We start from the raw sequence: 22,211 nt of genomic DNA, 5'->3' as shown, positions 1-22,211 counted from the left end.
ATTTAAAACAAATTAAAATTGTAATTATAATCTTATTTATATTGAGATTTGAATTTAATTATTTAATTAAAATTATACTTTAAAAAATTATTTTTTAAATTAAAAAGGGCCAATAATCTAATTTACACTTGAATTAACTTATTTAATTGAAATAAATTTTTAGAAATAGTGTTTTAAAAAATAATTTCATTGATAAATAAATGTCAATTAATTTGATTAAGAAAATAAAATTGAGAGAGAGAAGAGAAACTGGTAATTTACTTCTATTTTAATTTGAAAACTGGCTATTAGTCAAGAGAGATTTTTTTTAAATAAAATTAAAGTTGAGTAATTATATTTTAACTAATTTATTGAATGATTGAAATAAAACTAATATTTAAATTAAGAGACTATTGACGCAATCAACCTCAAAAAGCCTGTTAAATATCAAATCTTTACTAATAATTAAAACTTGTAAATTCTTTCATACCACAAATTATTGAGATTAGAAAATCTAAAAAGTTATGATGAAATTTTAAGAGGTTATTCTAAGAATCACATTGCTCGCTAGTTGTTGCTGCCTGCAGGTTCAATATCAGTTTTGTATTTTGTAATTTTCTATTGATGCAAAACTGAAACAAAATCTATTTGAGAATTATTAAAAAGAGAAAGCTGCCCATGTTATATAATCCATCAATTACTGCTAACTCCATTGAATTAAAAAATAATAATAAAAAATAACCAAACCAAACCAAAATATAAATAGTAGCAGAAGCTCCCACTCAAGCTGCATAACCAAAGACCCAAAAAAACTACTGCACAACACAACTATGATTCTGAATAGATCCAAACCTAAGATTCAAGAGGAAATAACTATGAACCAGCAGCTTTGCTAATTACCCTGGTACAATCGAAGACCCAAGATATCTGAACTGATAGCAAGCAAGCTTTAAGTTACAACAAGAAGCTTAACTTTGTTGAATCCATGGACAGTGCTGGGCAAGAAATACAAAGAAATTAATCACCAATTTGGTCAGAGTAGCAATAAGCAATAAAGAAATTAATCACCAATTTGGTCAGAGTAGCAGCAAGGAATATGAACAAGGTCATTTACATAATATTAATGAATAAGCAATAATTAAGACTAAACAATATTTAACAGATGAAGAAGATTGATGATTCAGTTCCTGCATTACGTTGTTTCCCCACCTCCAATTGGCCTCCCTCCTCAGTGCTTCAAATGCATTTCTTGAGAGCCTCTTCAACTCATTATATGCTTGGAGTAGCAAATGGTAAAGATCTTGATACGAGTTCCAAGCTACCCATTTAAATATGCAGGTCAAGAAACCATCTGAAGCTTGGGACTAAGATCAACACAATTTGATTTACAAGCTTTGAGTATGGATTCAATAGCAAATGCTATTCTCAAACATATTCTGGGAATGAGATGGGTATTTTGTTGTGCTGAAGGAGATGAGCATCGGAATTATTTCTACAACTCGGATACTGTAATAAAATATTTCAAAATTGGACTTAATGCTGATAAAAAAATTATTAATAAAAAATTCTCTCCCTCTCCCTATCTTTTCCTCTACAAACAACACATAAATCAAAATCTCTCTTTGCATCGAAAATTACATATGAGAGAAGGAGATTTAACAATGTAATAAAAAAATATTCTAACATGTTCAATCATGAAATACATAAATAAATTTCAAAATTTCAATGAAAACCCTTTCAAAATCCTACAACTAAGTATTATTTCTACAACTCAGTTACATTAATATAGACTAAACTATCACAATTAAACCATTAAAATTACTGCTAAAATCATACATTTTATATAGAGATCTAAAATTGTAAAGACAACTCAGATTTACTAGAATGATATACCTAACTAGAAGATTGATTCCGTGGCTCACTCCAGCCTGCCAAACAGCCTTTGGATTGCATCTTCGGCTAGCTCCTTTGAGTGCTGCAAATCTTCACCTACTAATAGATATAAGTCTTGATATGGATTGCGTGCTACTCGTATAACCATGTAGACCCATAAACTCAGAAGTAACAGACCATAAATGAGAACATTAATCAAAACAAGTAGTACAATTGCCTTATAACCCAATAGGAGACGAATATTTCTAGCACATGTTTTGTAATTTGAGTTGGGATGGATTTTGAGTGCATGTTCAATTGTCATTGCTATTGCATAGTTGATTAGAGCAACCACCAACATCTTCATTTCTCAGCTGTTTTCCGAGGGAAGCCAATATTTGAAGGGTAGGTAATATTTCATCATCGTGCGTCCTGTGTTATATATATATATACACAAATGAAAAGGGAGGAGGAGGAGGTTATTTAAAAATAGTTAGTTCAAAGAGTAAATATGTAGGATGAAACAAAAGCGATAAAGAAAGATCTTCCTAAGGAATAATACAGAAGCAAGCAACAGCAAGGCTCACGGCACATTTATCAAATCCAACATCAAGGTTCAAGCATCACTAAGGCATAGATTTACAGCAAACGCATAAAAAAAATAACAAAATTCGATGTATTTACAGCAAAAGGCCTAAAAAAATAAAAGAGAACAAATCTAATGTACTGAGGTAAATGCCAAAATAAAATATCATCAATTACAAACCTAAGAAATTAATAAAACCCATTAAGTAGCATAGATTTAAAAGTAAAAGATTCCTCCATCAGGGCTAGTAAGAGAAAATAACTCCCAAAAATCAGAGAGGAGAATTGCTAACCTCTCTGCTACCTGTGACTTGCTTATGCAAAAGGAGAATTGTTGCTGATACTGAGACCATAAGAACTCCCAAAATCACAGAGGAGAGCGCTGGCCAATTAGGAGAGAAAGGACAAGCAGACGAGAGGAGAGTGATGGTCGATGGAAAGGATATTGAAAGCTACATAAATAAGCAAAAAAAATTGAAGAGGCTTTAAATCAAAGAAAACTAGAAATGGGGAAGAAATTGAAAGGGACAACAAGGGCCTGCTGGAAAAAAAAAATGGAAAAGAGGAAGCAGAGAAGACCTCCACAATCGGCAGAAAGGAGGAGGAGGAGATGAGCACGATGAGGGTAGGGTTAGGCTTAAATAAATATATATAAACTAAGACTTAAATGGCTGAGATTATCTGAAGTGAAGTGGAAGGGACGGCTAGGATTAGTTAAGTTAATAAAAAGGGGAAAAATGATGTTGAAATTGAGAATCCAACTCGAAGAAACGTGGCCTACAACATTTAACCACTAAACCCCATAAATATTAATTTAGGGGTCATTTAGATTAAAAATATTTTTTTTTCTAAATAAGTCATATTTATTTATTTATTTATTAAAATTCATATTAAGATTATATAAATTATACAATAGATGCTCAATTGAAATCTTAATTTTATAAGTCTTTTTAAATTTTACATGAATTAAAATGAATTATTATATGTAGACGGATTATACCAAATCAAAATTTTTACGTGTTATAATATTAATATGAAAATTTTGGCATATATTTTTTTTATTTTAGTTATAATTGATAATAATTGAAAAGATTATGTATATAATTGATAATATTTAAAATAAAAATTAAACGGAAAAAAAATAGAATAGAAAGTGAAATATCGGGAAGGACCTAACTTGTTAAAACAGAAAGTGAAATTACATGATATAGAGAAAAAAGATTAGTACGCACATTTGGGTTGCCAAGGAAGCTGATGAACTTACAATATAGAAGTTGTGAATAGCGGTGGATATGTCACAAAATCCTAAGCCAGAGAGTAACCGAAAAAATTTTCTGAAAATAAAATGAATTATATTAATCCTTTTCATTTTTAGCATTTAGACAATATGGTATATGTAAATCTCTTTAAATTGAATCAAATTTGCTTAACTATAAAATTATAAATATAAAATTATCTAATATATATATATATATATATATATATATATATATATATATATATATATACTATATTAATTATTTTTTATATATTAATTTTTAATCAAATAATCAAATATTCAATTTAATTAATTAAATAAAATGTACTAAAATTTATAACAATTAATATTACTATTAATATTAATTAATATTATAAAAATTTATTGAATATATCACAAAGATTAAAAAAATTCAAATATTTCACATTATTTACATCATGATAAAGTGATAAAAATTATTTGATGCAATAATTATAATACTTAGAAAAAAGATGATAGTATTCTATCAATGTTGAAGAATAGAAAAAAAATAGACTTTAAGGAAAACTACTTTTTTTAAGAAAAATGTAAAATATTTTTTTGTAAAGACGAGATAAAAAAAATAAACAAAAAAAGGGCAAGAAGGAGATTGGATGGTATATAATTTTAAATTTTACTTTTTAATTTTTTTTTTACTCTTCCTATTCCCTTGTATATTGCTGCTGCTATAAGCACCTTCAAGTGCTACATAAGCTTGTAAAATAAGAAACTAGTGAGATTGGTGACCTTTTGACAAACCACTCTGTTGCTAAAGTTAAAAATTGTTGATTAAGAATAAAAGAAAAAAGTAGAGTGTTCTATAGTGATTTTGATAGAGTAAACGTATTTAATTAATGTTTGTTTCTCATATTTATAGATCAAAGAATTAAGGGGCTGTTGTAAGTATCTTTATGAATCTCAGGATATTGAGTTAAACTTTTCTTTTGCTTGATCTAGGTTGTCCAATCATTATTTTGCTCGGTCTTTGATGTCCAAGCATTTTTTTGCTCGCTTTTGGCTACTGAATACTTTTCTATTGGGTCAAGTTGATTGAGCAATCTCTACCTGTCTTGTTTGGTTCTAGCGTAGGCTCTTCTTTCCTACTTTTGATTTTTTGATCAAGCGTTGGTACTTTGACTATTATATTAAATTTTTTATCCAAGTATTGACTATTTAATTTAATTTTAGGCAAGTAATCTCTGTATTTCTATATAATATATGTAAAATTTAACGATTAACATCAATGCACATTATTTGTAATGAAAGCAAAATTTTAGTTATCTTTTCAAATAAATAAAAATAATAATTATAAAAAATTTGTAAAAAAGTAATATCAATTATTATAAAATAAAATGAGCTTTATTTGATTTTAAAAGAATGAAATAATTATTATAATAAATTTATAGAGAAAAAAAAACTATACTAATAAATTTATTTTTTTTCTTTTTTAATAGTGAAAATGACGTGAATTTTTAATATTTTATTATTATATATATTTTTATGATATAAATTGATAAAATAGAGAGTAATTTTATAATTTTCACGTAATTTGAATGTCAACTCATATTGGAGGAACCGTGCATTCAACTTCCAGGAGATTTCGTGTCCAAAGCCACATTGCCTACGGAAGACCATATTGCCAAGGAAAAACGCAGTCAACGGAGACTAGGGAGTTTTTTATTTCATTTTATTTTTATTTTTTTATATATATAGTTTTTATTAAAACTTAAAGATTTCATAAATTTAAAAATAATTTAATGTTATATTTGAATAGAGAGATTTGACCTATATATTTAAATTCATATTAAATATATTTTTTGAATATTATAAATGAAAATAGATTTAAATTTAATCTAAATTTTATATGTTCATGGCAAGTTTAAAAATAAAGATTTAAAATAATTATTTTAGTCCTTATTTCAAATTTATCTCACTATAATTAAATGTATTAGTTCTACATGATGTCATAATTTATAGGCACTTTAATAAAAATTCTTTTTATTAGCCAAATAAAAAAAATTAAATTTATAAATTTCAAATTCAAGGGGCAAAATGCACTTTTGCATTCATTTTTTTGTATCTGTAGATTAAACATATGTAATTAGGGTATGCATTCAATTAGTTTTATTTTAAATCAAATCAAAATCGAATAAAAAATTTGAAAATTAATAAATCAATTCCATAAATACAAGTGATGAGGCTGGTTCTTAAGGAGTAGCTTGCAGGTTAAAGGCAGTTGGGAAACAAAGCAACTGGTGGAGGCAAACAAGAGCAGACTAGGAAGAGATGGAGAGGGGAGGAGGAAGTGGAGGTAGCGAGGAACTATAGATGGAGGGGGACCAATTTGTTTGTTGTTGATCCTTGCGTTGTATTGAAATTTTTAATTGGATTATTCTTCATAATTATTTATGTGCAATGCATGTCTCATTATTTATGAAATGTCTTAACAGAATATTGTGCGATGCATGCCTATATTGGGTGAGAGAGTGGCAGTTTTTTTATGAATTTTTAAAATTAATCAAGAATACTATGGTCATTTCATGCTGGCAATTTTTACACAAAGACATTTATTTTGATGGATTGAAAATACATGATAAAACTATTGGCTTTCTAAAATAAAGAGACAAAAGTATTAATTATGTTATACCTCAAATACAAAAAAGTAATAATTAATTTTATTAAAATAAAAAAAATTAAATAATAATTTTTCAAATATTTTTCAATCAACCAATTTGTTATAAGGTAGAGCCCAACAAGGATTTGATAAAGACTGTAACCGTAACCCTGGTTCTCAAATTTTCAAGACAACTTTGGATGGCGAAACCTTTTTTTGTAGGCTAGACACAGTCCATAGACAGCGGCTCAAGTAACTTTGATCACTGTTTGAAATGCAAGCCCTATGAAGAGTTCCAAAGCTTAAGAGATTATGAAGAGTTCTATGACTCTAAGAAAATAAATTGGACTCTAATACTGCGTGACAAATTCAAGACCGACCTCAAACTATGAATACAAGTAACTAATAACTAAGTTTTAATTTTAAATTAATTAAAATTAGTCATGTGAATCAATTTTTCGTTATTCAACTCTGTTAAATATCAAATCTTCATTAATATTCAGAACTTGTAAATTCATTCATACCACAAATTATTGAGATTAGAAAAACTAAAAGGTTATGATGAAATTTTAATAGGTTATTCTAACAATCTTTGTATTTTGCTGCCAGCAGATTAGAAAAACTAAAAGCTTGTGGGTTGTTGCTGCCAGCAGATTCAATATCAGTCTTTGTATTTTGTAATTTTCTATTGTTGCAAAACTGAAACAAAATCTATTTGAGAGTTATTAAAAAGAGAAAGCTGCCGATGTCATATGATCCATCAATTACTGGTCGCCCCATTGAATTTCAAATAAATATATGAATACATAACCAAACTAAACCAATATATATAAACAGCAGCAGAAGCTCCCACTCAAGCTGCAGAACCAGAGACCCAAAAAAACTACTGCACAACACAACTATGATTCTGAATAGATCCAAACCTAAGATTCAAGAGGAAATAAACTCTGTACAAGCAGCTTTGCTAATTACCCTGCTACAATCCAAGGCCCAAGATATCTGAACTGATAACAAGCTAGCTTTAAGTTACAAGAAGAAGCTTAAATTTGTTGAATCCATGGACAGTGCTGGGCAATAAATACAAAGAAATTAATCACCAATTTGTTCAGAGTAGCAGTAAGCAATATGAACAAGGTCATTTGCGTAACATAAATGAAAAAGCAATAATTAAGACTAAACAATATTTGACAGATGAAGAAGATTGATGATTTGGTTCCTGCATTATGTTGTTTTCCCCACCTCCAATTGGCCTCCTCCTTAGTGCTTGAAAAGCATTTCTTGAAAGCCTCTTCAACTCATCAAATGCTTGGAGTAGCAAACGGTAAAGATCTTGATATGAGTTCCAAGCTTCCCATTTAAATATGAAGGTCCTGAACCTAAAAGAAGCCATCTAAAGCTTGCAACTAAGATCAACACAATTTGATTTACAAGCTTTGAGTATAGATTCAATAGCCAATGCTAATCTCAAAAGCATCCTGGGAATGAGATGGGTATTTTGCTATGATGAGAGAGATGAGTATTTGTATTATTTCTACAACTCAAACACTGTAATAAAATTTTTTAAATTGGACTTAATCCTGTTAAAAGAAAATTTTAATAAAAAATTCTCTCCGTCTCCCCATCTCTTCCTCTACAAACAACACATAAATTACAAATGAGAGAGGGAGATTTAACAATGCAATAAACAAATATTCTAACATAAACAAATATAAATTTCAAAAGAAGACCCTTTCAAAATTCTACAACTATGTATTATTTCTACAACTCAGATACATTAATATGGACTAAACTATCACATTTAAATCATTAAAATGATTGCTAAAATCAAACATTTTATAGAGAGATCTAAAATTGTAAAGACAAATCAGGTTTACTAGAATAACACACTTAACTAGACAATTGATTCGGTGGCTCACTCCTGCCTGCCAAATAGCCTTTGGATTGCATCTTCAGCTAACTCCTTTAAGTGTTGCAAATCTTCGCCTACTAATAGATATAAGTCTTGATATGGGTGGCGTCCTACTTGTGTAAGCAAGTAGACCCACAAACTCATAAGTAACACAACATAGAGGAGAACATGAACCAAGGCAAGTAGCACAATTGCCATATAACCCAATAGGAGACGAATATTTCTAGCACATGTTTTGTAATTTGAGTTGGGATATGTTTGGAGTTCATGTTCAATTGCCATTGCTATTGCATAGTTGATTAGAGTGACCACCAACATCTTCATTTCCCCAGATAGCTGTTTTCAAAAAGCCAATATTTTAAGGATAGATGATAAATCATCGCGTATCCTGGTTTATACACACACACACACACACACACACACACAAAAGAAGAGGGAGGAGGAGGTTATTTAAAAATAATGAGTTCAAAGAGTAAATATGTTGGGATGAAACAAAAGCGATGAACAAAGTCTATTTCTTCCTAAGGAATACAGAAGCAAGCAACAGCAAGGTTCATGGCCCATTTATCACATTCAACATCAAAGTTCAAGCATCACAAGGCATAGAGTTACAGCAAACGCATAAAAAAAATGACAAATTTGATGTATTTACAGCAAATGGCCTAAAAAAAAAAGAGAACAAATCTAATGTACTTAGCTAAATAAAATATTTCTCATGATTTTACTTATCCTGTTGAATTTAATAAATAAATAAATAAATAACCAAACTAAACCAAAATATAAACAGCAGCAGAAGCTCCCACTCAAGATGCAGAAACCAGAGACCCAAAAAAACTACTGCACAACACAACTATGATTCTGAATAGATCCAAACCTAAGATTCAAGAGGAAATAAACCCTGCACAAGCAGTTTTGCTAATTACCCTGCTACAATCCAAGACCCAAGATACCTGAACTGATAACAAGCTAGCTTTAAGTTACCACAAGAAGCTTAACTTTGTTGAATCCATGGACAGTGCTGGGCAAGAAATACAAAGAAATTAATTACCAATTTGTTCAGAGTAGCAGTAAGCAATATGAACAAGGTCACTTACATAACATAAATGAATAAGCAATAACTAAGACTAAACAATATTTAACAGATGACGAAAATTGATGATTTGGTTCCTGCATTATGTTGTTTTCCCCACCTCCAATTGGCATCCTCCTTAGTGCTTGAAATAAATTTCTTGAAAGCCTCTTCAACTCATCAAATGCTTGGAGTAGCAAATGGTAAAGATCTTGATATGAGTTCCAAGTACCATTTAAATGTGAGGTCCTAAGCCTAGAAGAAACCATCTGAAACTTGGAACTAAGATCAACACAATTTGATTTACAAGCTTTGAGTATGGAATCAATAGCCAATGCTGATCTCAAACACACACTAGGAAGGAGATGGGTATTTTGCTGTGATGAGACAGATGAGTATTTGTATTATTTCTACATCTCAGATACTGTAATAAAATATTTCAAAATTGAACTTAATGCTGTTAAAAAAATTAATAAAAAACAATTCTCTCCCTCTCCCTATCTCTTCCTCTACAAATAACACAAATCAAAACCTCTCTTTGCATCAAAAATTACAAATGGGAGTGGGCGATTTAACAAGGCAATAAAAAAATATTCTAACATGTTCAATCATGAAACACATAAATAAATTTCAAAATTTCAATGAACAAAATTCTACAACTCAAAAATTAATTATACAACTTAGATACATTAATATGGTCTAAACTATCACATTTAAACCTTTAAAATTATTGCTAAAATTATACATGTTATTGAGATATCTAAAATTGTAAAGATACATCACATTTACTAAAATGATAAACTTAACTAGACAAATGATTTGGTGACTCACTCCTGCCTGCCAAATAGCCTTTGGATTGCATCTTCAGCCAGCCTTTTTAAGTTTTGCAAATCTCTGCCTACTAATAGACATAGGTCTTCACATGGGTTGACTGCTACTCGTATTACCAAGTAGAACCATAAACCCAGAAGTAACAGACCATAGATGAGAACATGAATCAAAGGATAACCCAACGGGAGACGAATATTACTAGCAAATATTTTGTAATTTGAGTTGAGATGGGTTTGGAGTTCATGTTCAATATTACCAGCAAATATTTTGTAATTTGAGTTGAGATGGGTTTGGAGTTCATGTTCAATTGCCATTGCTATTGCATAGTTGAATAGAGTGACCACAAACATCTTCATTTCTCATTTCTCAAGACAGATGTTTTCCAAGGGAAGCCAATATTTGAAGGGTAAATAATATTTCATTGCGTGCCCTGTTTTATATATATATAGACACACACACACACACAAAAGAAGAGGGAGGAGGAGGTTATTTAAAAATAGTTAGTTCAAAGAGTAAATATGTAGGGATGAAACAAGAGCGATGAACAAAGTCTGTATCTTTCGAAGGAAAACAGAAGCAAGCAACAGTAAGGTTTACGGCACAGTTATCACATTCAACATCAAGGTTCAAGCATCACAAGGCATAGATTTACAGCAAACGCATAAAAAAATAACAAGTTTTATGTATTTATAGCAAAGGCCTAAAAAAAGAAACAACTCTGATGTATTTAGTTAAATGCCAAAATACAATATCATCAATTACAAACCTAAGAAATTAATAAAACCCATTAAGCAGAATAGATTTAAATGTAAAAGATTCTTCCATCTGGGCTAGTAAGAGAAAATAAGTCCCAAAAATCACAGAGGAGAATTGTTGACCTCTCTGCTACCTGTGACTTGTTTATGCGAAAGGAGAATTGTTGCTGATACTGGGGCCATAAGAACTCCTAAAATCACAGAGGAGAGCGATGGCCAGTAAGGAGAGAAAGGACAAGCAGATGAGAGGAGAGTGGTGGCTGATGGAAAAGATACTAAGAGCTACATAAATAAAAATAATATAAAATAGAGAGGCTTTAAATCAAAGAAATTTAGAGATGGGTAAGAAATCGAAAGGGACCACAAGAGCTTGCTGGAGGAAAAAAATATATAAAAATGAGGATGCAGGGAAGACATCCACAATCGTTGATAATCAGCAGAAAGTCGGACGAGATGAACACTCTGTGTGGATGAGGCTAGGGTTAGGTATATAAGACTTAAAGGGCTGACATTATTAGAAATGGAATGGACGGCTAGGATTACATAAATATTGGAACTGGGAATCTAATTTTAGCATATACATATGTTTTTTTCAATTTTAGTTACAACTGATAATAATTGAAAAAATTATTTATATATAATTGATAAAATTAAAATGATTAGTGACATAATTATCATTTCAAGTAAATGTTAGGACTAATTTAATCAATAATTTCAAAAAAATTTGATTTATATTTTTATTTTAATCAATAAGAAATTTTATATTTATAAAAAGAAATTGCAATCTGAGAAATGAATAAGCTATTAAAAGATAAATTAAACTAAAAGATAAAAGGGGTAGTTAAGTTACATATATTGAAGAAGAGGCAAAATGATTAACTTGTTAAAACGGGAAATGAAATTGTAAGAAAAATTAAATAAAAAAAGAGGATATATTATTGAGTTACTCACATTTTAACTTGCCAAGCAGATGCCGAAGATGCTCTGCATTTGCATATATATATATATATATATATATATATATATATATATATATATATATATATATATATATATATATATATATATATTACTGAGCTTCCGAAAGAGATGAACCCATGTACCCCCTAATTCAAAGTTATATATATCTAATGTGTGAGTAACTCAGTTAAGTTTGACTTAGATTTAGTTTGTGTTCCATTGGAAGGAAACTTTGAATTAGAGGGGGTACATGGGTTCATTTTAAACCGAATTATATTAATCTTTTTTATTTCTTATGTTATACGTAAATCTCTTTAAATTAAATTAAATTATTTTAACTATAAAATTATATAATATTTATTATTTTCAAATAATAATTACTATATTAATTCTTTTCTTTTTTATATATTAACTTTTAAAACACATGTTACATCAAATAATTTATAATATATAATTATTTTATTTATATATATATATATAAATTAAATATTAAATTTAATGACTATTAAAATTTTATAATAATTAATACTAAAACTTAATTAGTGTAATATAATATATTATTTTATTATTCTTCACATTTTTAATTTTGTCAAATTATAAAATAAAATTTCTTAATATATAATAATCCTACCTTTGTAACCATTATAGTAAAATTCATTGACTTGGACTTAATCTAACTTGATTCAGTAATATATGTATATATATAGAGTAGATCTAGATTCGAATTTCTCACTCTCCTAATTCTTTATTAAAAAATTTGACTTAGACTTACCCAATGCTTGTAGCTGATATAAAATCAGAAATTGCCCATTGCTCATACGGAGCAAATCAAAATTAAACAATTCTACGTGTGCAATAATTTTCTAGTTAATAATTATTTTTATATATATTAATATAATTTTTTAAAAATAACTCACCCTTTTTCTAATCTAACCGAAACTTAAATTAAAAAAATATTATTTTTAATAATTATTTTTTTAATATCAAATAAGATTTTAGTAATTAAAATTTAAAAATATTTAAATAAAAAATTTGATTTTATTTCAAATATTAATATATAAATTTTCTAATAGTAATGAATATAATTTTATATTTGATAATATATCAGTTAATTTTTAAAATTAATATTAAAATTTTTAAATTTTAAATATAACAATTCTTTTAAGATAAATTTTTAAATTTCATAAATATTTTTCTAGTGAATAATTATTTAAATATATATTGATATAAGCTTTAAAAATACATTCTTAAATTTCATAAATAATTTTTTAATGAATATATATATATATATATATTAGATTTAAATATTTTATATAACTTATAATTAAAATAAAATATTTTTAAATGATTAGATAAACAAACCACCTAATATTTTTTGTGTAATAAATATTTTTATATTTTAACTTTTAAATATTTTTATAACTAATAATTAAAAAAATATAAGAAATTAGTTAAAATAAAAATTTAAATATCTTATATTATTTAAATTCTAAATATTTTATATTTTTAAATAAAATCAGCTTAAACAGGTAGCATAATTTTTTTTAACTTATTTGTATACTTTAACTTTATATATTTATATATAAGTAGAGTAGAAGAGATAAAAATACATCAAAATCATAATTAAATATATCTACCTATTCTCAAGAAATGTGTGTATATATATATATACGCTTTATCTTCTAAATCTCAATTCCCTCAAACTGATTAGAATTTTTATCTAATATTTTAAATTTAAGTATTTTATATAACTAATAATTAGAAAGAAATATTTTTGAATGATTAAATAAACAAATCATGGCATATTTTTTCAATAAATACTTTTTATTTTTTAAATTTTAAATATTTTTTGTAACTAATAATTAAAAGAAGGTTAAGTTAGTTAAAACAAAATTTTAAATATTTTATACCATTTAAATTCTAAATATTTTGTATTTTTAAATAAAATCAACTTAAATATGTGGCATTTTTTGTCAAGTGCCATTTATATCAGTAAATATTAATGATAAAATTTTAAATTAGTTTCTTTCTTAAATAAGTGATATAATTTTGTGAGTTTATTTATATACTAACTTTAATATATATATATATATATATATATATATATATTTCAATTATAATTAATTCTTAAAATTGAATTTTTTAAAATAAATATAAAAAATAAATAATTTAATTGAATTTCACAAAATTTAATATTTTAAAATTAAACAAAACAAGGTGTGAGTTTTCATTGGGATGTGAGGGGGCTAATCTCATTTAACTCTTGGATTGAAATTTTCAAATGGCACATGAGACAGACCTGTGGGATTAGCTTTTCAAATGGCCTAATCATTATATTTCCTTTCTTTAAAAAAATTTATGAAAAAAAACAATATTTTTTTTTCATAAAATTTTATTTTTCTTATAATTTTAATTATTCTTCTTTTATTAGCTTTTCTTTTTATAAGACTCGGACTTTAGTACTTCATTTGGACAACTTATGGAAGGAGAAAGAAAATTATATAAGAATTTTTTTTCTCCTTTTTTATTTATATTTAGATGAAAGAAAAATAAATTTATTTTCCCTTATTGAAAATAAAAATAAGTGAAAGAACATGGTGTTCAAAATGACATTACAAATGCCTCTACTGTTGAAACTTTGAATACTGTTACTAATTATTTGGGTGATGATCTCTTTACAATTTTAGTTGACGAGTCTCGTAATGTGTCTGTGAAAAAACAAATGATTGTTATCTTATGTTATGTTGACAAAAATGATTGTGTTGTTGAGAGATTCTTTGGAATTGTGCATATTTTTGATACAAGTGCTTTGTCTCTTAAATCATCAATTGAGTCATTGTTTGCTAGGCATGGATTAAGCATGGCAATATTACGAGGCTTAGGTTACGATGTTACGATGGGGCTAGTAACATGAGAGGTGAATTCAATGGTTTGAAAAGCTTAATTATGAGGGAGAATAAAACTGCATAATATGCTCATTGTTTTACTCATCAGCTTCAATTAACCCTTGTTGCTGTTGCAAAAAGCGATATTCATATTGCATCACTTTTTAATATGATTGCTAGTTTGTTGAATGTTGTAGGAGCCTCATGTAAATGTCGAGATATTATTCAAGAAAGTCAAGCCACTGAAGTTTCTAAGGCATTAAAAACTGGTGAAACGATAAGTTATCGTAGATTAAATCAAGAAACTAGTCTTAAAAGAGCAACAGATGCACATTGGGGTTCACATTATGGTACAATTCTAAATTTGATCAACATGTCGTCATCTGTGGTAGAGATACTTAATAGTATTGTTAAGGATGATACAAGTTCAGAGCAAAGGGCAGAAGCATATGGTCTATTAGAAGTAATACAATCTTTTGATTTTATATTTAGCTTACATTTAATAAAAGGTAAGTTAGAAATTATAGATGAATTATCAAAAGCTTTGTAAAGAAATGAGCAAGACATTGTTAATACCGAGACATTGGTTAAAATATCAAAACAGATGTTACAAATGATGAGAGATAAAGGATAGGATAAGTTGTTAGCTGAAGTTTGTTCATTTGTGAGAAACACAATATAATTGTTTTGAACATGGATGATATGTTTCAAATGAAAGGGAGATTCATCAAGTTACCAATTTACATCATATCAAGTGGAGTTATTTTATGCAATCCTAGATTTACAACTTCAAGAACTCAATAGTCGTTTTACTGAGATGAATACCGAATTGCTTCTTTGTGTGGCATGCTTAAATCCAAATAATTCATTTTCATCTTTTGATAAAGAAAAATTGATTCATCTTGCTTAATTTTATTCATGTGACTTTTCATCAACGGAGCTTATGGCACTTGATAATCAACTTGAGACTTATATTATTGATGTGTGTTCTAATGATGAGTTTTCAACAATTAAGGGAATTGGTGGTTTTACTCAAAAGTTTGTCCAAACAAAGAAGAATTTAGCATATCCACTAGTTTACTTACTTGTGAAATTGGCATTGATATTATATGTTGCAACTGAAAGTGTTGAAAGGGCATTTTCTACAATGAAAACTGTGAAAATTCGATTGCAGAATTGGATGGGAGATCAATTGTTTAATGATTATTTGATTACATATGTTGAGAAAGATGCCTTTGATAACATTGATAATAAAGCAATTATGCAACGCTTCCAAAAAATGAAAACTCATTGAGAACAATTATAAGTTTAAAATTATAATGAGAATTTATAATTTATAAAATTATTTTATTTTTCCCACTTAATTATTGTTATATATTGAAATTTTATATGTATCATTATTTTTTTCTCTATAAATGATTTATTATTATATACAATATTTTTTCCCTCTAAACTGAATAAAATAAAATTTTTTTGACCCCACTGATTCTAAATTCGGCCTTCGCCCGTGATTGCTACACTAGATAAAGAGAAGATTAGCATCTCTCTCTTATTGATGAATCACACTCTTGAGGTTTCTCTTTACCCAAAAATGATGACTCCACAATTATATACTATTGTACTATACTAAAATAAAAAAAGAGAAGGACAGGAGAGATGGAAGGTAATTTTATTTATTTATTTATTTTACTTTTTCTGTTCCCTTGTTTACCCATCCAATAAAATAAAATTGTAAATAGAATAAAATTAACACTAATTTTTAATTTTAAAAATTAATTAAAATTTTAAATAATTAAAAAATGCTTAAATTTTTTTTTATTAATTAGTCATATTTTCAAATAAATTTTATTTTTATGTCAATAAAATATTATAATTTATAAATTTATTAAAATTTTTTAAAAATATTATTCATAAAATTTATTTAGATTTTATTTAAATGATTAATTGTTTGAAATAAAAATAAATTTTGATTTTATATTAAAATATAATTAAAAAATCATAATATTAAAATTCTCATTCATTTCATGGTTAAATGACTAAAAAAAAAAAATCAAAACCTTTATAAGTTTTCCAATTTTAGGCAAACTTTTTTATTTTATCAGTTTAATATTAAACTTTCACATTAGTTTTAATTTTAGTAATTAGCCAAATTGAATTATTTAATTGATAAAAATAATTTAAATTTTTGCCAATATTATTAATATTACTCATTCTTTTTATTTTTATGTCAATTGTAGCAGCTACACTCAAATTGATAAAAATATTATTTTATTTAATTTCTTTATTATTTTGAAAATTATAATTACATTTATTTTAGTTATATTATTTGTTCATATTTTATGTTTAAATATTTGATTTTTTTCTTTAAATTTGAAATAAAATAATAAGAAATATATGAATTAAAAGTATAAGCAGAGGGAGAGAGAGAGAGAGAGAGAAAATAAAATTAAGATAATAATATTGGATATATTATTCATTTTATTTTTTTTATCAACTTGAAGTTTGTTAAAATTAAAAAAAAAACTAAAATTATTTAATATATTAATCTATATCTATGTAATACATAATGTGAGAAGAGGGGGAAGAGAAATTAGCTTTGATCAAATTGCCCTTCATTATTTATAGTATTTATAATTATATTTTTTAATATTTAATTTAATTTTAAAGTTTATGTAAATTTAAAATATTTAGAACTTAAAATTTAATTGTCTATATAATTTTAAAGTTTATATAAATCTAACATTTTTTGTCCTACTTGTATTTAAAGTCTATTTAATTAATTTTTTATTATAATATAATTTTAAATAAAATTTTATAAAAATATTTTCATGATTTATATTATTTACAAAAATAGAAAGGTGCTTTATTTATATAAATAAATTTTTAATGAATCCTAATAAATTTTTATCTCTATCTTATAATTATTTATGTAAAATTATTTGAATATAATTATTTGAATATAATTATTTAAATTTACGTAAAAGAATAAGAAAAGAAATTAAGCCATACATATGAATTCTTTTATTAATAATTTTCAAATTTTCATTTAATTTAATTTCTTATAAGTTAATTAAAAAAATATTTCATATAAAATAAATTTATATTTTTCTTAATTATAGATATATTTCTAAAATTTTTAATTATTACATTAATATATGAATTAATTCTAATTAAAATTAAATTTATAAATCTTATGTAAATAATATATATATATATATATATATATATATATATATATATATATATTGTAACACCCCTAATTTTTAAATAATTATTTTATGTATAAATTATGATATTTTAATTTATTAAATATTACAGTATTTAATTTGAATTTTTTGGGTTTTTAAAATTAGATTTTTATTTTTCGAGATAATAAATTTTAATAATTTTTAAAAATTAATTTAAAGACCATGTGACAAATCTCAAAATATATTTAGACTCCAAAAATTTTTTTGAGCCTTTTATAATTTTTTTTGAAATTTTTGGACCTCGTTTTGCACTTAGGGTAGAGCAAAAATATAATTTTGAATACTTTGAATTGAACTGGCTGAATCAAATTGGACCGATCGAATCAGACTGGCCTTCTTTTTCCCTCCCTCTTCTTTCTTGTGTGTCACCTCCCCCTCTCTTCTCTCTTCTTTTTCTCTCTCCTCCCCTCCCCATTGCCGACCGTCCCCCAACCTTGCTCCCTTGCACGCCAGCCCAACTCCAGCCACCCTCCCCCATCGGCGCCGGTCCTTTAGTCGGCCGAAAAATCGCCTCAAAGTCTCTCCCCTTCAAACCACGCCGTTTCACCTTCCTTGGCCAATTCCGGCCAATCCAGCCACCGATTGGACCGAGTCTAGTCCCCTTCGACTTCTACTCATCGAGAGCTTTCCATAGACACCTATTTCATCAATTTTCATTGAGCAGTTTGTGCGAATCAAGTTTAGAAAGTTTTAGCCAATTTCGACTTTTGGACTAAATTTTTTCCAAACCGTGAACCCCACTGAGATTTTGAGACCACCAGCACACTCCACTCGTCAAGAGCTTCGAAATAACACTAATTTGAAATTTTTTTGACATTAAAATTTTGGTGAGTCCCATGAACTTAGTAGTGATTTTTCGGATCTTTAATGAGTCTGTTTAATTAAATAAAAATAATATTCTAACTCCTAGTGTTATGGACTTCTCGTAGGTATTCTCGTTTCAAGGAAATTTTATCGATGGTCAAAACTGCATTTTTGAGCTGAACTTGCGGGTTGTCAGACCCACTTCAGAAGTGGGTTAATATTATAGTGCTTCTCGCCATTTTCAGATGCTCCAAACGCATTTCAGGTGTCATAATTGATGTAAGTGAACCCGAACTCTAAATTTCCATTTTTGTCTAATGCTAAATTTAGAATAAAATTTATAAAATATTCATGGGTAGCCAGTAAATTATAATTTCTTTTGCAATAGCATAATAGCATTGCTAAGGACTGCGAGGCATGTTTATAGAATTTTTGGGGTTAGTTTGGTTGTTTTTTGCAAAATGTTAGTCTTAAACTTTATAGCTGAATTGTATAGTTATTTGAATTTTGGTTGGTTTGGAGAGCCCAGGAGAGGCAATATGATGATATTGTGATGTAGCCCTGAGGCCATTGAATTAGAAAGAGTTATTTGAGTTACTTTGCAGGTTGAATAGGTTCTAGGTATAGGGAAAATTCTGTCGAATTTTCGGCATAAACTTAGGATGTCTTTGACTCTTTAAATTATTATTTTAACTTAATTTAATACTGATAGATTCATGAATATAATTATTTAGGTGATCCTAGTCAGCCTTCTTTCTCTGCTCAGCCGCCTCAGTGATCTCCGATTATTCTATGAGTAGATATTAATTTTATTTATAATTTCAATATTATTATATATTTAAGGCATGCTCATGCATTCACTTATATATATATAGATAGATAGATAGATAGATAGATATAGAGAGAGAGAGAGAGAGAGAGAGAGAGAGAGAGAGTGAATGCTAGGCATGCTCTTGTGTTGCATATTTTATTAATGAAATTGTTGTGGATGTAATCTTAAAGTAATTTGGAGCTGAGTGTGTGTGTGTGTTGGAGTACACGTGGTGTGAATGCAGATGTGGATAAGACAGGTAGTCGTAGCTGAAGCTTAATTCACTGGAACTCGATCCTTGTATGTGGATAAGTCGGGATGAGTACGGCTTTGAGTTAATCTCGCTGACCCCTGCACTTAAATTATTAAGAGAAAGTCCGGCTTGAATTGACCTCTCTAGGAGGTATTGGAATTAAGAGAGCTGTATATGGGATCAACTCTCATATGTATATATATTAATGTGACACACAGGTGTATGTATGCTCTCAATTATCTTTATGCGAATATTGCTTGAATTGTTTAATACTATATGACTATGCTGTATTTCATATCTAGGCAATGCATTAGTTGTAAATAGTTATAGAAATTGTATTTAAAATCAATATCTTAATCTATGAGTCGAACGCTCACCCCTATTGAACTATTTTTTCTTAGGTAACAAGTGGACTTTTTGAGAATAACCTGTTTTATTTCTTGCAGGTTTACCAGAAAAAGCTTACTTGTGTTTTATTTTCTTTGTTTTAAATTATAGAAACCCGCATGTATTAGTGATGTATTAATCTTACCTGGGATTGTAATAACTAAATTTATTGGAGTTGTAAACATATTTATGTGGATATGCTTGGATGCATGAGATGATCATTTCTCTATATGAGGGAGCTAAGCTCTCATTTCGTTATTTATTTGCTTTAAGGATTATGAGAGTGAGCTGAGCTCCCCATATTGTTGATTTATCGATTTATGAGTTAAGTGAGTTAAGGCTACCCGTTGGACAGTCCAATTTATGGCTGGATTTTGTCCGTTTATTTTCTTGAACTTAGACTGCATTTATGGCCTTCGCCCGTATTGCTACACTGGATAAAGAGAAGATTAGCATCTCTCTTATTGATGAATCACACTCTTGAGGTTTCTCTTTACCCAAAAATGAAGACTCCACAATTATATACTATTGTACTATACTAAAATAAAAAAAGAGGAGAGGAGAGATGGAAGGGTAATTTTATTTATTTATTTATTTTACTTTTTCTATTCCCTTGTATACCCATCCAATAAAATAAAATTATAAATAGAATAAAATTAACACTAATTTTTTAATTTTAAAAATTAATTAAAATTTTAAATAATTAAAAAATGCTTAAATTTTTTTTTATTAATTAGTCATATTGTCACGACCCAACCTATGGGCCGGACCGGCACTAGGACCTGGGCCAGCATAAAGCCCTCGAGGCCCGTAGTAAGCCTTACTGTTCTCAAACCCATGACTAGGCCCACAATTTAGGCCCAATATGCATATAAGATAATTTAAATTAAACTGTTATAATTGTATTTTGGGCCAACTTAACCCAGTAATTATTAGAAACTGAAATTAGGGGAGCCCAGCTCAACCCTGTTACATCATTTACAAACTATTTAAATATCATAAAAATTTTTCATTTATTAATACAAAAACTTAAATTCACGCAGTCCCTGACGGAATTAATACTATTACTAGTACATGCGGAGTCCTAAATTACAAATTTGGAGAATAATAATACAATTAAGTAATCTTTTCATAACCTGAGAGGAAAGGGACAGGTTATTCTGAAAAAATGTCTCCTCCTCTAGCCTGGAAAAATATGGTGAACAGGAGTGAGCGTTCGACTCAGAGAGTAAAATATCAATTTTAACCATAATCTCTATAACTATCTAAAATTAATGCACCCTGTAGAGTGAAATGCAAAATCAGCAATAATTTCACATCATAACAGTAAAAAGATAATTTGGAGCACTCACACACCCAGTAATATCAATCATAATATATGGGAGCTGATCCCCTATACAGCTCTCTTAAATCCAACCTGGTGCCAGCGAAGAACTCAAGTCGGACTTTCGCTTAATAAACCAAATCGGGGTCCCAGCGAAGAACTCAAGCTGTGACTACCCCCGAAGGATCGGGTCCCAGCGAAGATCTCAAGCCGTGACAACCCGTCCTATCCATAGTCCACACCACATCACATGCACGCCAACGCACGCACACTGCTCCAAATTACCACAATAATATCCATGGCACTTTAACAGTTATGAATGCAACATAAATCGTGCCTAGAGTTTAACTACATAAATATATGCATATAAGTGATGCATAGGCATGCTTGAACATATAATAATATCGAAATTACAATTAAAATTAATATTTTACTCACAGTACACCGATGACTATTGTGGCTACTGGATGCAGAAAAATAGCTGACCTCGATCACCTAATAATTAAATTATAAATTTATTAGTACCAAGTTAGAATAAAACTCTAAAGAGGCAATAGACAGCCTAATTTATGCCGGAAATCTGGCAGAGTTTCTCCTATACCTGAGACCTACCCAACCTGTAAGAAGGCTCAAATAACACTTCTAAATT

At 28.0% G+C, this 22,211-nt stretch overlaps 1 protein-coding gene and 2 long non-coding RNA genes across 3 annotated transcripts; 1 reads left to right on the top strand and 2 right to left on the bottom strand.

Annotated features, from left to right (window-relative positions):
• Window positions 1-634: 634 nt before the first annotated feature.
• Window positions 635-3,141, bottom strand: LOC131171766 (uncharacterized). The gene is made up of 4 exons (XR_009142414.1): window positions 3,016-3,141; window positions 2,730-2,888; window positions 1,873-2,283; window positions 635-1,485 (listed from the first exon to the last, which is right to left on the bottom strand). It is a non-coding gene; the product is annotated as an uncharacterized LOC131171766 (long non-coding RNA).
• A 4,250-nt stretch (window positions 3,142-7,391) lies between these two features.
• LOC131171765 (uncharacterized) lies at window positions 7,392-10,380 on the bottom strand. Its single transcript, XR_009142413.1, has 2 exons — window positions 9,186-10,380; window positions 7,392-8,571 (listed from the first exon to the last, which is right to left on the bottom strand). It is a non-coding gene; the product is annotated as an uncharacterized LOC131171765 (long non-coding RNA).
• A 4,192-nt stretch (window positions 10,381-14,572) lies between these two features.
• On the top strand, window positions 14,573-16,029 carry LOC131172001 (uncharacterized). The gene is made up of 3 exons (XM_058132945.1): window positions 14,573-14,755; window positions 14,845-15,198; window positions 15,676-16,029. The coding sequence occupies exons 1-3, from the start codon at window positions 14,573-14,575 to the stop codon at window positions 16,027-16,029; spliced, it is 891 nt and encodes a 296-aa protein (XP_057988928.1).
• The last annotated feature ends 6,182 nt before the right edge of the window (window positions 16,030-22,211 follow it).

Source organism: Hevea brasiliensis, chromosome 13 (genome assembly GCF_030052815.1).
Source record: "Hevea brasiliensis isolate MT/VB/25A 57/8 chromosome 13, ASM3005281v1, whole genome shotgun sequence".
NCBI lineage: Eukaryota > Viridiplantae > Streptophyta > Magnoliopsida > Malpighiales > Euphorbiaceae > Hevea > Hevea brasiliensis.
This window is presented reverse-complemented; position numbering and strand designations above follow the sequence as displayed.